The sequence below is a fragment of the Terrapene carolina genome, unplaced genomic scaffold (genome assembly GCF_002925995.2).
Source record: "Terrapene carolina triunguis isolate 2854851 unplaced genomic scaffold, T_m_triunguis-2.0 Scaffold233, whole genome shotgun sequence".
In the NCBI taxonomy this organism is placed as follows: domain Eukaryota; kingdom Metazoa; phylum Chordata; order Testudines; family Emydidae; genus Terrapene; species Terrapene triunguis.
Window position 1 is genome coordinate 12,219,142 of NW_020664584.1, and position 12,790 is coordinate 12,231,931.

Consider the following 12,790-nt stretch of genomic DNA (forward strand, 5'->3'; position numbering starts at 1 on the left):
TCTCTGTACACAGAGAGCTGTTACCCTTCCCTTCATAGTTATGACACAGCCACTGATTTCCCCATATCCAAAGAGCCAGTTATATCATCATAGAAGGCAATCAGGTTGGTCAGGCATGACTTGCCCTTGGTGAATCCATGTTGACTGTTCCTTATCACCTTCCTCTCCTCCAAGTACTTCAAAATGGATTCCTTGAATACCTGCTCCATGATTTTGCCGGGGACTATAGTGAGGGTGACCGGTCTGTAGTTCCCCAGGTTCTCTTTCTTCCCCTTTTTAAATATGGGCACTATATTTGCCTTTTTCCAATTGTCCGGGACCTCCCCCGATCGCCATGAATTTTCAAAGATAATGGCCAATGGCTCCGCAATCACATTAGCCAACTCCCTCAGCACCCTTGGATGCATTAGATCTGGACCCATGGACTTGTGCATGTCCAGCTTTTCTAAATAGTCCTTAACCTGTTCTTTCACCACTGAGGGCTGCTCACCTCCTCCACATACTGTGTTGCCCAGTGCAGCAGTCTGGGAGCTGACCTTGTCTGTGAAGACCTAGGCAAAAAAACCATTGAGTACTTCAGCTTTTTCCACATCATCTGTCACTAGGTTGCCTCCTTCATTCAGTAAGGGTCCCACACTTTCCCTGACCTTCTTCTTGTTGCTAACATACCTGTAGAAACCCTTCTTGTTACCTTTCACATCCCTTGCTAGTTGCAACTCCAATTGTGCCTTGGCCTTCCTGATTACACCCCTGCATGATCTAGCAATATTTTTATACTCCTCCCTAATCATATGTCCAAATTTCCACTTCTTGTAAGCTTCCTTTTTGTGTTTAAGCTCACCGAAGATTTCACTGTTAAGCCAAGCTGGTCGCCTGCCATATTTGCTATTCTTTCTGCACTTCGGGATGGTTTGTTCCTGCACCCTCAATAAGGCTTCTTTAAAATACAGCCAGCTCTCCTGGACTCCTTTCCCCCTCATATTAGCCTCCCAGGGGATCCTGACCATCAGTTCCCTAAGGGAGTCTAAATAAGTGTGCTTTTCTGAAGTCCAGGGTCAGTATTTTGCTAGTCTCCTTTCTTCCTTTTGTCAGGATCCTGAACTCGACCATCTTGTGGTCATTGCTGCCTAGGTTCCCACCCGCTTCTACTTCCCCTACCAGTTATTCCCTGTTTGTAAGCAGCAGGTCAAGAAGAGCTCTGCCCCTAGTCGATTCCTCCAGCACTTGTACCAGGAAGTTGTCCCCAACACTCTCCAAAAACTTCCTGGATTGTCTGTGCATTGCTGTATTGCTCTCCCAGCAGATGTCAGGATGATTGAATCCTTGAATCCTTTAATTATTCTTGTGGCTTTCTCTGAACTTTCTCCAATTTATCAACATCCTTCTTGAATTGTGGGCACCAGAACTGGACACAATTCCAGTAGCATTCGCACCTGTGCCAAAACAGAGGTAAAATAACCTCCCTATTGCTACTAGTGATTCCCCTGTTTATATATCCCAGGATCACATTAGCTCTTTTGGTCACAAAATCACACTGGGAGCTCATGTTCAGCTGATTGTCCACCACGATCCCCAAATCATTTTCAGTGTCACTGCTTCCCAGGACAGAGTCCCCCATCCTGTAAGTATGGCCGACTTTCTTTGTTCCCAGATGTATACATTTACAATTAGCCCTGTTAAAACTCATATTAGATTAAATCTCAGGAAAAACTTTCTACCTGTAAGAACAGTAGGACAAGGGAACAGACTGCCTAGGGAGGTCGTGGAAGCTCCTTCACTGGAGGTTTTCAAAAGGAGGCTGGAGAGCCATCTGTCTTGGATGGTTTACACACAAGTCCTGCATCTTGGCAGGGGGTTAGACTAGATGACCTTTGCACTCCCTTCTAACCCATTGTTCTATTATATTGTTTGCTTGTGCCCAGTTTGCCAAGCGATCCAGAACACTCTGTATCAGTGACCTGCCCTCTTCACTATTTACCACTCCCCCAATTTTATGTGTCATCTGCAAACTTTATCAGTGATGATTTTATGTTTTCTTCCAGGTCATTGAGAAAACTGTTAACTAACATACGGCCAGGAACAGATTTCTGTGGGACCCTGCTAGAAACACACCCACTCGATGATTCCCCATTTACAATTGTATTTTGAGACCTATCAGTTAGCCAGCTTTTAATCCATTTAATGTGTGCCTTAAACTAGAATTAAGTTTAATCAAAATGTCATGCAGTACCAAGTCAAGTGCCTTACAGAAGGCTACGTATGTTATGCCACCACTATTGCATTTATTAACCAAACTTGTAATCTCATAAAAAAAAAAGATATCAAGTTAGTTTGACAGGGTCTGTTTTCTCTAAACCCATGGTGATTGGCATTGATTATATTACTCTCCTTTAATTCTTTATGAATCAAGTCCCATATCCACCGTTTCATAATCTTGTCCAGGATCAATATCAGACTGATGGGAAGCCGAGCCTGGGGGTGAGATGTTTTAGTAGAGAGCAAATTAAGGTTGCCACAGACAAGTATGAAACATCCTGTGAAGTGATGCTATTGTGAGATAGAAAAGAAATGTTCTAGTTCAGTTTTACATAATAAATAACTTGTATTCAACCATTTTGTAAGGATGCTGGTGAACCCCATGGTAACAACGTCCTGAGCAGACGTTATTCCTTAAAATACTCCCTCCCCCCATAAGGAAACATTTTAAATACAAGCGACTTCTACAATGTTGCAGGCCTTTCCCAGCGATGGCATGTGCTCTCTGCATCCTGAGGGGCTTGCTGTGAGGGTTGCTGTGACCCGGAAGTGTGAGGAAGGGTCAGTGGCTTTGGGAAGAGGGTTCTCTGGAGGTCAGGGAGTGGGAGAGTAAATCTGTTGGTGAATTCAGCCTTGGTGAATCCTTTGAAGCAGCTCAGCTCTTTCCTTTCTGCAGGGCTCCCTCCACATGTGGATTGACATGTTTCCAAATGATGTCCCAGCACCTCCCCCTGTCAATATCAAGCCACGGCTGCCAATCAGGTACAGGCCTGTAGGAGATGGGGACGGAGCCATTACAAACCCAGTGTTTATAACCGCAGCCTGGGGTCCCGCTCTGCATGTCTCCCGTGCAGTCTGTGCCCACGAAGGCAGTGACTGGGTGAGAAGGGCAGACTAACTGGTCTGTCAGCCTTGGAGGCTCACAGCTAGGCCATGACAGTGGTACTGCTTCAGCTCTGGGCCCCTGGCACATCTCCATGGCTTCCTCTCTATGCTGGTTCAGGGGGGCTGCAGGCCTCACTTCATCCTGCTCTCCTAGGGACTCCCACTGTCCCCACATGCCGTGTGGCTGAGAGGAGGGAAAGCTGCTCCTGCCCCTCACACAGACATGGCTGGGAGGAGAGGTGTCCCCTGGGTTTACGTCTGCTCCAGGCGGAGACCAAACCCCAGATAGCAGCGTCTGAGCTGAAGCAGTACCACTGTCAGCACGCAGCTCAGCGCAGGTGCCTCAAAAACCCAAGGCTGGGCCATTATTGTTCTTGCTGCTGTTTCTGCCTGACTCGTGCTGGGCAGATTCCAGTACGCTGGAGATGTGCTTTGGTTCAGACACCTCTTTGTACTAGAGTCTGCAAAACTGGGCCAGAGTGACATGAGTGGGCCTTCTGCGAGGTGTCCTGGGCCCTTGGCCTGAGTTGCAGCAGGCACAGCACTAGGGTGGGTGGCCGGGCTGAGTGGGTGCTGGTGCAGGCCATTGTCCCAGGGGGGTAGCTTCGCCTGGCCCTGACAAACACTGAACTGGAATGTGCTTCTCTCACCTGCCCTTGGCTTTCCCTTCTGGTAGTTACGAGCTGCGTGTCATCATCTGGAACACAGACGACGTGGTTCTTGATGACGTTAATCCAATAACAGGAGAAACCTCCAGCGACATCTACGTGAAAAGGTGCCCAAGTTGATGGGGAATCATATGAGCAGAGACAGCCGCAGGGCCAGAGAATGAGTAGTTGGCCTGTCCAGTGTGACCCTGCCTGGACACTGTGCAGCGCTCCCTACTGCCTGAGTCCCACAGACATCACCAGCCCCTCCTCGTATCTCACCAGCCATGGGGCCTCCACCTCCTGGGGGAGTCTAGCTCACTGTCCATTTAGTCTACCCACAAAGGCCGTGGCCCTGATACCCAGCCCAGACTTGTTCTTCAGAACACGTCAGTCCTTATCCCTATGACTGAGCCTGCCCAGGCCCTGTCTCCCCTTAACATGGGATGCAGATTCTACACACCTTGGACCAGCTTACCAAAGCGTGCAATTCCCTCCTGCATTTTTTGCATCAGCAACTAGTTGTGGGCTCAGTTCCTATTACTTAGAAAACCAAGTGCCTGATCTGTCCCCATAATCCGATACTGGACCATCTAAATGGTGGGGTTTGAACCCCCCAAAAAGAGAGGCTGGAGAGAGGACCCTTTAGAGCCCTCATAATGGCTGTGGCCCAGCATAGACCTGGCCCCCCTGACATGCTCCAGTCTGCCATTTGAATCAGTTGAGCCTCGTTGGCTAAGCCTGTTATTATTTGTTGCTGTGAGGCGCTGTCGGGCAGTGACTGAGCGCTGCCCCTCAGCCTGGGGCCCTTGGTCCCAGCACCCCTGCAGCTTAGTTACGCTGAGACTTGGGGCTGCTTTAACATGACGATTGATGTTAATTGAGCTTCTTCTGCAGCTGGATCAAAGGTCTGGACCATGAGAAACAAGAAACGGACGTTCACTTTAACTCCCTGACTGGGGAAGGCAACTTTAACTGGAGGTTTGTGTTCCACTTCGACTACCTCCCGACCGAGAAGGAGATCTCCTATAAGAAGAAGGACTCCATCTTCTCCCTGGAGGAATCTGAGTTCAGGGAGCCAGCTGTCCTGGTCCTTCAGGTCTGGGATTATGACAGGATTTCAGCGAATGACTTTCTAGGTACAGTATCCTCCTGCTGAGAGAAGGGGGCTGTTTCTCTGTGCCTTGCCTGCTCCGCTTGCCCAGGCCGCCCACCCTGAGCTTTGCAGGAAATGGCTCCCAGTCGAGATAAGCTGGGGCTGCAGGGAGCTCACTTGCCCTCTGTTACGTTTGCAGGCTCCCTCTTGGCTCACTGGTAGAACTGCTGCTTACAACACCAGGGTCCTACCAGGTTCCAGTTGACTCCTGGCATTGGGATTAAACTCTCTCATTCAAGCCAGTTATTCATCTTCGGACCCTTCTCTGCACTGTGCAGTACTGTTCCCCTTAACCATGGAACAGGGGGTGAGTGAGCAGCTTCTTCCAAAGCTGACCCCACTGCTGCTCTGCATAGTGACCTTCACCTTCTCTCTGGCTCTTGCATAACCACCTTCCCGCTGCCTCTGAGCTCCCCCGTCCAGGGACTTGGAGCCCTCAGGCAGCTTTAGAAATACTGTTGTCAGAGGGTCAGCCTGAACCAGGGCCTTTGATTGCAGGAGGAAGCTTTCAGCCTAGAGGTAGTGGCTGGTGATGCTGATGGCACTTAGGTGCCGTGGTGGCAGGTGCCTTAGAAATACCATGGGCAGACTGCTGACAAGTCTTCTCTCCTTTCAGGATGTTCCTTTCATTCTCAGACTGTGCAGAAAATGCTCCCTACTTCTGTTAGGCTTAAGTTATCCAAACTTTGAACCTCGGCCCTAAACACTAGGCCCTCTGAGGGGAACATAAGCATATGGATGTGCTATATTGCAAGCATAATACACCTCTACCCCGATATAACGTGACCCGATATAACACTAATTCGGATATAACGCGGTAAAGCAGCGCTCCGGGGGGGCGGGGCTGCGCGCTCCGGCGGATCAAAGCAAGTTCGATATAACGCGGTTTCACCTATAACGCGGTAAGATTTTTTGGCTCCCAAGGACAGCATTATATTGGGGTAGAGGTGTAATACAGATGGATGGAAATTTTCTGCTGAAACAGTTTGGATGGAAAATGCCAATTCACTGAACCTGGAGCGTTTCATAGACACAGCTCAGATTCACCACATGTTCAGTGTTCTGTGGGAAACCTGCCACCTTGCCAGGCTGCAAAGGAGCCCAGGGTTCCAGGGGCCACAGCTCTGAGACAGCCCCACCGTATAGGTTGCCCCATGCTCAGGAAACCCCAGTCTTCCAGCGTCTAGGGCTCCGGTGCACACAGCCAAGCCAGGGCTTCCAGGCTCCTGCCGTGGAGCCATGAGCCTGAAAGCCCTTGGTCAGCTCTTGGTTCCACAGCCGGGAGCCTGGAAGGGCTGAGAACTTCCTCTTCCAGGCTTCCTGCTGCAGAGTCAGGAGCCTAGAGCCGGGGCTTCTTGTCCCCCTGGTAAGGATGCCCCAGAACTGCAGACCCTTAGAGCCCCTGGTGCTGCTGGGTGAACCTGACATTCCTGTGGTAGCAGAGGTTCTGCTCACAGCAGCTGTGAAACTGACAAGAATGGCATTTGCAATGTTGCTGTAGCCGTGTTGGTCCCAGGATATCGGAGAGACAAGCTTGTCTCTTTCACCAGCAGAAGCTGGTCCAATAAAAGATATTCCCTCCCCCACCATGTCTCTTTAAGAATGTCAGTTTTACTCAGCTGCTGTCAGAGTCCTGGGAGCTGGTTTTGTGTGGGAAGCAGCATGCGTCAATGTTTCTGAAACAGTGTTTATTCAGGATTTCTGGTTTTCAGGAAATTTCTAAAAATTTAGCTTTGTTACGATTTGGAACAAAAACAAATTTTTAAAAATGAAATTTCCTGTGAGCTGGAAATCCTGCATTTCGTCCAGCTCTGGGTAACACCTTTAACCCCGAGAAAAGCTCCTTTTATTCATGAACCCATTGCCAATCAATTCAAAAGGCTTCATTGGCATGGAAAGGCATATAAAGCAAACCTGCTCAGCAGTGCCATCTACTGATGGCAAGAAGAGAACATTAGACCCAGAGCATCGTGGTATTTCTGGGACATGAGCTGCTTACATTTGTGACAGACACAAAATGAGGGAAATAGAACCGGAGGGAGCTGGCGATGGTGCTGGCATCCTGGCTGTAGCCTGAACAAAGTGTTCTCCCACCCCAGTGTCAAGATTTTATCATTCTGTACTGAACATGAGGGACAAACTAGGGCGTGAGAAGAGGGTAGATTTAGACCTAGAGGTACTGATGAGAGGCATAATGTGGCATTGCAGTGCTCAGGTGTGACTCTGTATAGGAGACAGAGTGGTCAAATGGCTAGGCCGGATGAGTGGGACTCAGGAGATCTGGTTTCTGTTCCAGGCTGTGCCACCAACTCAGCATGTGAGGCAAGTCACTTCCTCACCCTCTGACCCTCAGGTTCCCCATCCCTCAAGTGAGGATAACACTCTTGATGGACCTTTGCTTTGAGAGCTACAAACAGTCACTGCCTGTGACTGATTCTCTGGGGACTGGGATGGGTGCAGGCCAAGCAGCATGTTGATGCTGGCCCTAATGTGTTACTTGCATTTACATTAATGATCGACCCCTGAGGCCCTCACTTCCTGCCTGTCTTTGAAGGGTCCATTGAACTGAAGCTGAACGACATGGTGCGGGCAGCCAAGAGTTCTGAGCAGTGCACCGTTAAGATGGCCAAGGAAAAGGCCACCCCCCGCTTCTCCATCTTCCGGAACAAGCGGATGAGGGGCTGGTGGCCCTTCATCAAACTGAAAGACCAGGAAGATGAGGAGCGAGAGGAGCGAGAGGCCAAGGAGAAGAAGAAGAAGAAGAAGAAGAAGAGGAGGTCGATTAAGCCGGAAGACATTGAGTTTACAGACCCCAGTGGGAACAAGTACCTCCTGACGGTAAGGAGCAGGAGAGAGGGGCAGAGCCCTTGTGCTGTGAGGCAGTGCTCAGTGCCTGCCTGAGCTCTGTGGAGTGTGAGGCCTGCAGCTGGGCACTGGCATGGCCATGGCTAACTGCAAAAGCTTTGTCGTGGGCGTGGGGCTGCATGTCCCAGGACTTGTGGGTATGGCAGAGAGTGTCATAGCTCGGTGCTCTCAGCCTCCAGCTCAGCACTGTTCAGAGCTTGTTTGCTTAGCTGAGCGGTCTGCTGGGGGCAGCAGTGTCCATGGGAGATTTTCCCTGCCGTGCAGATGAGAGGAGGAGGGCTGGTGTGAAGGCATTGTCATTGGTGGGAGTGCTGCTGCTTCTCTGAGTCCCCTGTTCCTGGGCACAGGGCAGCCTCCTCTACCGGCTGGTTCCAGCTTCCTGCCTGGGCTAGCAAGAAGTCAGGCCTGGTTCCCCAGTGAGCTCCAGCTGCCTGGATCTCGCAGATGTTTCACCCTTTCCTGCCTGGTCTGTGATTCCTGTCAACAAGCACAGGAGAGGGCATGGGGTTGGCTGCTCCAGGGTCCCCCTGGGACTCAGACAGAGCCTGACACTGGCAGTTACTGAATCAGCCATAGCGGTGAGATGTGATCCTAGACTTGGCAAGCATTTCCCCCAAGGCCCTGAGTGGACTCCTGTGGTTTGAGTGAGGACGCTCTCCCCAAGGGCAAGAATATTTGGTAGCCGGGAATGTGGGGCTAGGAGCTGAAATGTCCCCTGACCTTGGAAATGGCTAATTGGAGTTTCCCAGTCGGGAAGAGGGTGGCCAGGAGGTCCTGGGGCTCTGAGGGGCCATGGACAGGGCATGTGAAAATCAGCAGGTGTGTGGGGAGAGGTGCGACCAGGATCTCAGCAGAGGGAGGGGAAGGGGCTGTAGCCTGGCGTGCTGCTGATACGCCTGCACCAGTTTTCCCCTCTCGCTGCACAAACCAACCAGGTGCCAGCAGCTGAGGAAGCATGGCTGCAATGCGCCCGTGCTCACAGCTCCATGCAGCAGCACCTAGTGGTGTCCCAGTGGGACTCGGCCCCACGGTGGAATGCAGGCTGGGTTCAGTGCGCCGGGAGGAAGGTCATGTTCACCCCCAGTGGGCTGCTGGGACAACGCCTCTGGCTTCTCTCACTGGGCAAGTGGAAGAGGGAGGCCTTTTGTGCCTGATCTCTGGAGAGGGCAGTCATTGTGCTGAGCACTTGTCTCGAGTGGACATTCGCCGGTCCTGTAGCATCCGTGCTCAGGAGGATATGTCTAAAGCACCAGGAACGGCACTGTGACGGAGGGTATCAACCTGCACTGGTCAAACGGGGCAGCGCCACTTGACACGCCGACCCCCCATGACAGGCACAGTGCGCAGAGCCCTGCGCTGGGCAGCTCCTGCTCTAGGAGATGAGCCTCGAGGAGGTGGCTGCATGGGCAGGCACCCTGCCAGGGCTCTGGGGGCACGGGTGTGTCTGGATGCTGCCTTGACTCGCTCCTGATGGCACTGGCGAGAAGTGAGTGTCGGGAGCTGTGAGAGGCTCCTGAGGCCACTCTGTGCAGGGGACTGGGACACAGAGGCCAGAAAGGCCCCGAGGGGCAGATTTTCAAAGGTATTTAGGTGCCTGTAGACGCAGATAGGCACCTGGTGGGATTTTCAAAGTGCCGGAGCAGGTTTGGTGCCTGACTCCCACTGAGCAACCGTCGAAAACCTGGCCCTGCGACTCTAGACGAGACAGTATCAGCCTGGCTCGTCCTGAAGACACCAGTGTGTCTCAAGTGTGTTTCTCTGCAGGGTAAAGTGGAAGCTGAGTTCCAGCTACTGACTGTGGAGGAGGCCGAGAAGAGCCCTGTTGGTCTGGGCCGAAAAGAGCCTGAACCCCTGGAGAAGCCCAAGTGAGTATCAATCATAGAATCACAGAACTGGAAGGGACCTCAAGAGGTCGTCAAGTCCAGTCCCCTGCACTCATGGCAGGACTAAGTATTATCTACCATCCCTGACAGGTGTTTGTCCAACCTGCTCTTAAAAATCTCCAATGTTGGAGATTCCACAACCTCCCTGGGCAATTTATTCCAGTGCTTAACCACCCTGACAGTTCGGAAGTTTTTCCTAATGTCCAACCTAAACCTCCCTTGCTGCAATTTAAGCCCATTGCTTCTTGTCCTGTCCTCAGAGGTTAAGAAGAACAATTTTTCTCCCTTCTCCTTGTAACAACCATTTATGTACAGGAAAACTGTTATCATGTCCACTCTCAGTCTTCTCTTCTCCAGACTAAACAAACCCAATTCTTTCAAACTTCCCTCATAGGTCATGTTTTCTAGACCTTTAATCATGTTTTTGCTCTCCTCTGGACTTTCTCCAATTTGTTCACATCTTTCCTGAAATGTGGCGCCCAGAACCGGACACAATACTCCAGTTGAGGCCTAATCAGCATGGAGTAGAGCGGAAGAATTACTTCTCGTATCTTTCTTACAACACTCCTGCTAATACATCCCCAAATGATGTTTGCTTTTTTTGCAACAGTGTTACACTGTTGATTTATATTTAGCTTGTGAGCCACTATGACCCCCAGATCCCATTCTGCAGTACTCCTTCCTAGGCAGTCACTTCCCATTTTGTGTGTGTACAATTGACTGTTCCTTCCTAAGTGGAGTACTTTGCATTTGTCCTTATTGAATTTTATCCTATTTACTTCAGACTATTTCTCCAGTTTGTCCAGATCACTTTGAATTTTAATCCTATCCTCTGAAGCACTTGCAACCCCTCCCAGCTTGGTATTGTCTGCAGACTTTATAAGTGTACTCTCTATGCCATTATCTAAATCACTGATGAAGATATTGAACAGAACCAGACCCAGAACTGATCCCTGCAGGACCCCACTCGTTATGCCCCTTCCAGCATGACTGTGACCCACTGATAACTACTTTCTGGGAACAGTTTTCCAACCAGTTTTGCACCCACCTTATACTAGCTCCATCTAGGTTGTATTTCCCTAGTTTGTTTATGAGAAGGTTGTGTGAGATAGTATCAAAAGCTTTACTAAAGTCAAGATATACCACATCTACCGCTTCCCCCCAGCCACAAGGCATGTTACCCTGTCAAAGAAAGCTTTCAGGTTGGTTGGATCTGATCTGTTCTTGACAATTCCATGCTTTTACTTATCACCTTATCTTCTAGGTGTTCACTAATTGCTTCCTTAATTATTTGCTCCATTATCTTTCCGGGTTTAGAAGTTAAGCTGACTGGTCTGTAATTCCCCGGGTTGTCCTTATTCCCCTTTTTATAGATGGGCACTATATTTACCCTCCTCCAGGCCTCTGGAATCTCTCCCGTCTTCCATGACTTTTTGAAGAGAATCGCTAATGGCTCAGAGATCTCCTCAGCTCCTTAAGTATTCAAGGATGGATTTCAGCAGGCCCTGCCGACTTGTGCCATGTACACGTGCCAGGCAGAGAGGCATTGGAATGTAGGCTGGGGGTTGATACCATGCCTGCTCTCAGCTTGGGTCAGCCTGCGCACAGGCACTGAGGGAAAAGGGAGGAGCTTTCAGGCTTAATGGAACCAAGATCAGAATCCAGAGACACTGAGTTGTTGGGGACTCCGGGGCTCAGGCTGTAGACGGAGTCCCTGGGGTGAAGCCATCTCCACTGAGAGTGTGGGCTGAGTCCCTGGGGCAGAGCCATCCTGGCTGAGGCTACAGGTAGAGTCCCTGGGCAGAGTGGTTCTGAAATATTTACTGAAACAAGCAACAGGGCTTGTGTATCACTGTAGTTGTGCCTGCACTAGGAGGGTGCACTGATGTAACTACATTGGTTTTAGTGAGCTAGTTACATTGGTGCAAAAATGGAGAACAGCCTAGGCCTTAGTTAGCTGCCAGTGCAGTCATCCTCCAGCGCTCTGCAGGCCCTGCCGGATGTTTCCCATGGCCTGCAGGTGTGTGCTCTGCATGCCTCAGAAGATGAAAAGTGTGTGTGTGTGTGGGGGGGTGAAAAGTCCCTCCCTCAGGGCTCAGGGATTCAGGCTGATCTCCACTGATCTGGTACCTGGTTATCCGCAGCCCATGAGTAGCAGCAGCTACAGTATGTTGTATATTTCCAGGGCACTGAATTCGACTGGGTGGAGCTTTGCTTTGCTTTGTCTGAGCTCAACAGCCTTTTCCTTTCTCTGTTCTAGCCGTCCAAAAACATCCTTCAACTGGTTTGTGAATCCCATGAAAACCTTCATCTTTTTTATCTGGAAGCGGTACAAGAAGTACATCATTGCTTTGGTCATTATTGCTGTGGTGACCATCTTCCTGGTCCTTTTACTCTACACAATGCCTGGGTACATCAGCCAGAAGATCATCAATGGATAAGTGCAGTCAGAGACGGGGCTCCCCAGAGGACCATGGCTGTGGCTCCAGAAATTGACACTTTATACCAAAGTTTTTAAGGACAGTTTGCCGGTGACTGAAGGTGCTGGGACTCTTTGTAAATGCTGCATCAGGAGGAAGAGGAGTGGAGAAGCTGCCCTTTCTGGGTAGTTGTATTTCACGCTTAGAACTTGATACACTGTGATCGTAGCACTGTGGAGCAGAGCGATAATGATTTGGGTAAATTGTTTGGTTTTCGTTAGTTGGGAGGAATCTGTCCCAGCTGGGGTTGGCTGGGGGGAGATTTGCAACGAACATCAGCTCTGTACGTCTCTCCCTTGAGCTAAGCAGAGGAGCCTCTCTGAGAGCCGTGGGAGTAGCGGTGCTGCTTTCGCTGCATGGCTTCAGCGTAATGACGTGGAGGCTTTTCACCCGGAGAACGTAGTGCACTTTACAAGGTGGCTGTCCCCTTTGCACAGGTCAGAGAGTCGGGGCACGTCTGCACTATGGAGACTACAGTGCTATGGCTGTACAGACACAACCTGTCACAGCGGATAGGACCGACAGCTGTGCTGACACCGGGGGTTAGATTAGAGCTGGGTCAGTCAGGGGGTGTTTTGTCACAGCTCTGACTGATGTAGCCGTGTCAGCCTGGCGGTC

The 12,790-nt window shown here is 50.5% G+C and overlaps 1 protein-coding gene across 1 annotated transcript in view; it reads left to right on the forward strand.

Annotated features, from left to right (window-relative positions):
- Positions 1-12,234, forward strand: part of LOC112110981 (fer-1-like protein 4) — a 98,862-nt gene extending 86,628 nt beyond the window's left edge. The window contains exons 38-43 of the mRNA XM_029912610.1: positions 2,933-3,018; positions 3,818-3,916; positions 4,686-4,927; positions 7,499-7,782; positions 9,574-9,674; positions 11,953-12,234. Coding sequence (XP_029768470.1) covers positions 2,933-3,018; positions 3,818-3,916; positions 4,686-4,927; positions 7,499-7,782; positions 9,574-9,674; positions 11,953-12,133 — 993 coding nt within the window. The 3' untranslated portion in view covers positions 12,134-12,234. The remainder of the gene's footprint in view (positions 1-2,932; positions 3,019-3,817; positions 3,917-4,685; positions 4,928-7,498; positions 7,783-9,573; positions 9,675-11,952) is intronic.
- The last annotated feature ends 556 nt before the right edge of the window (positions 12,235-12,790 follow it).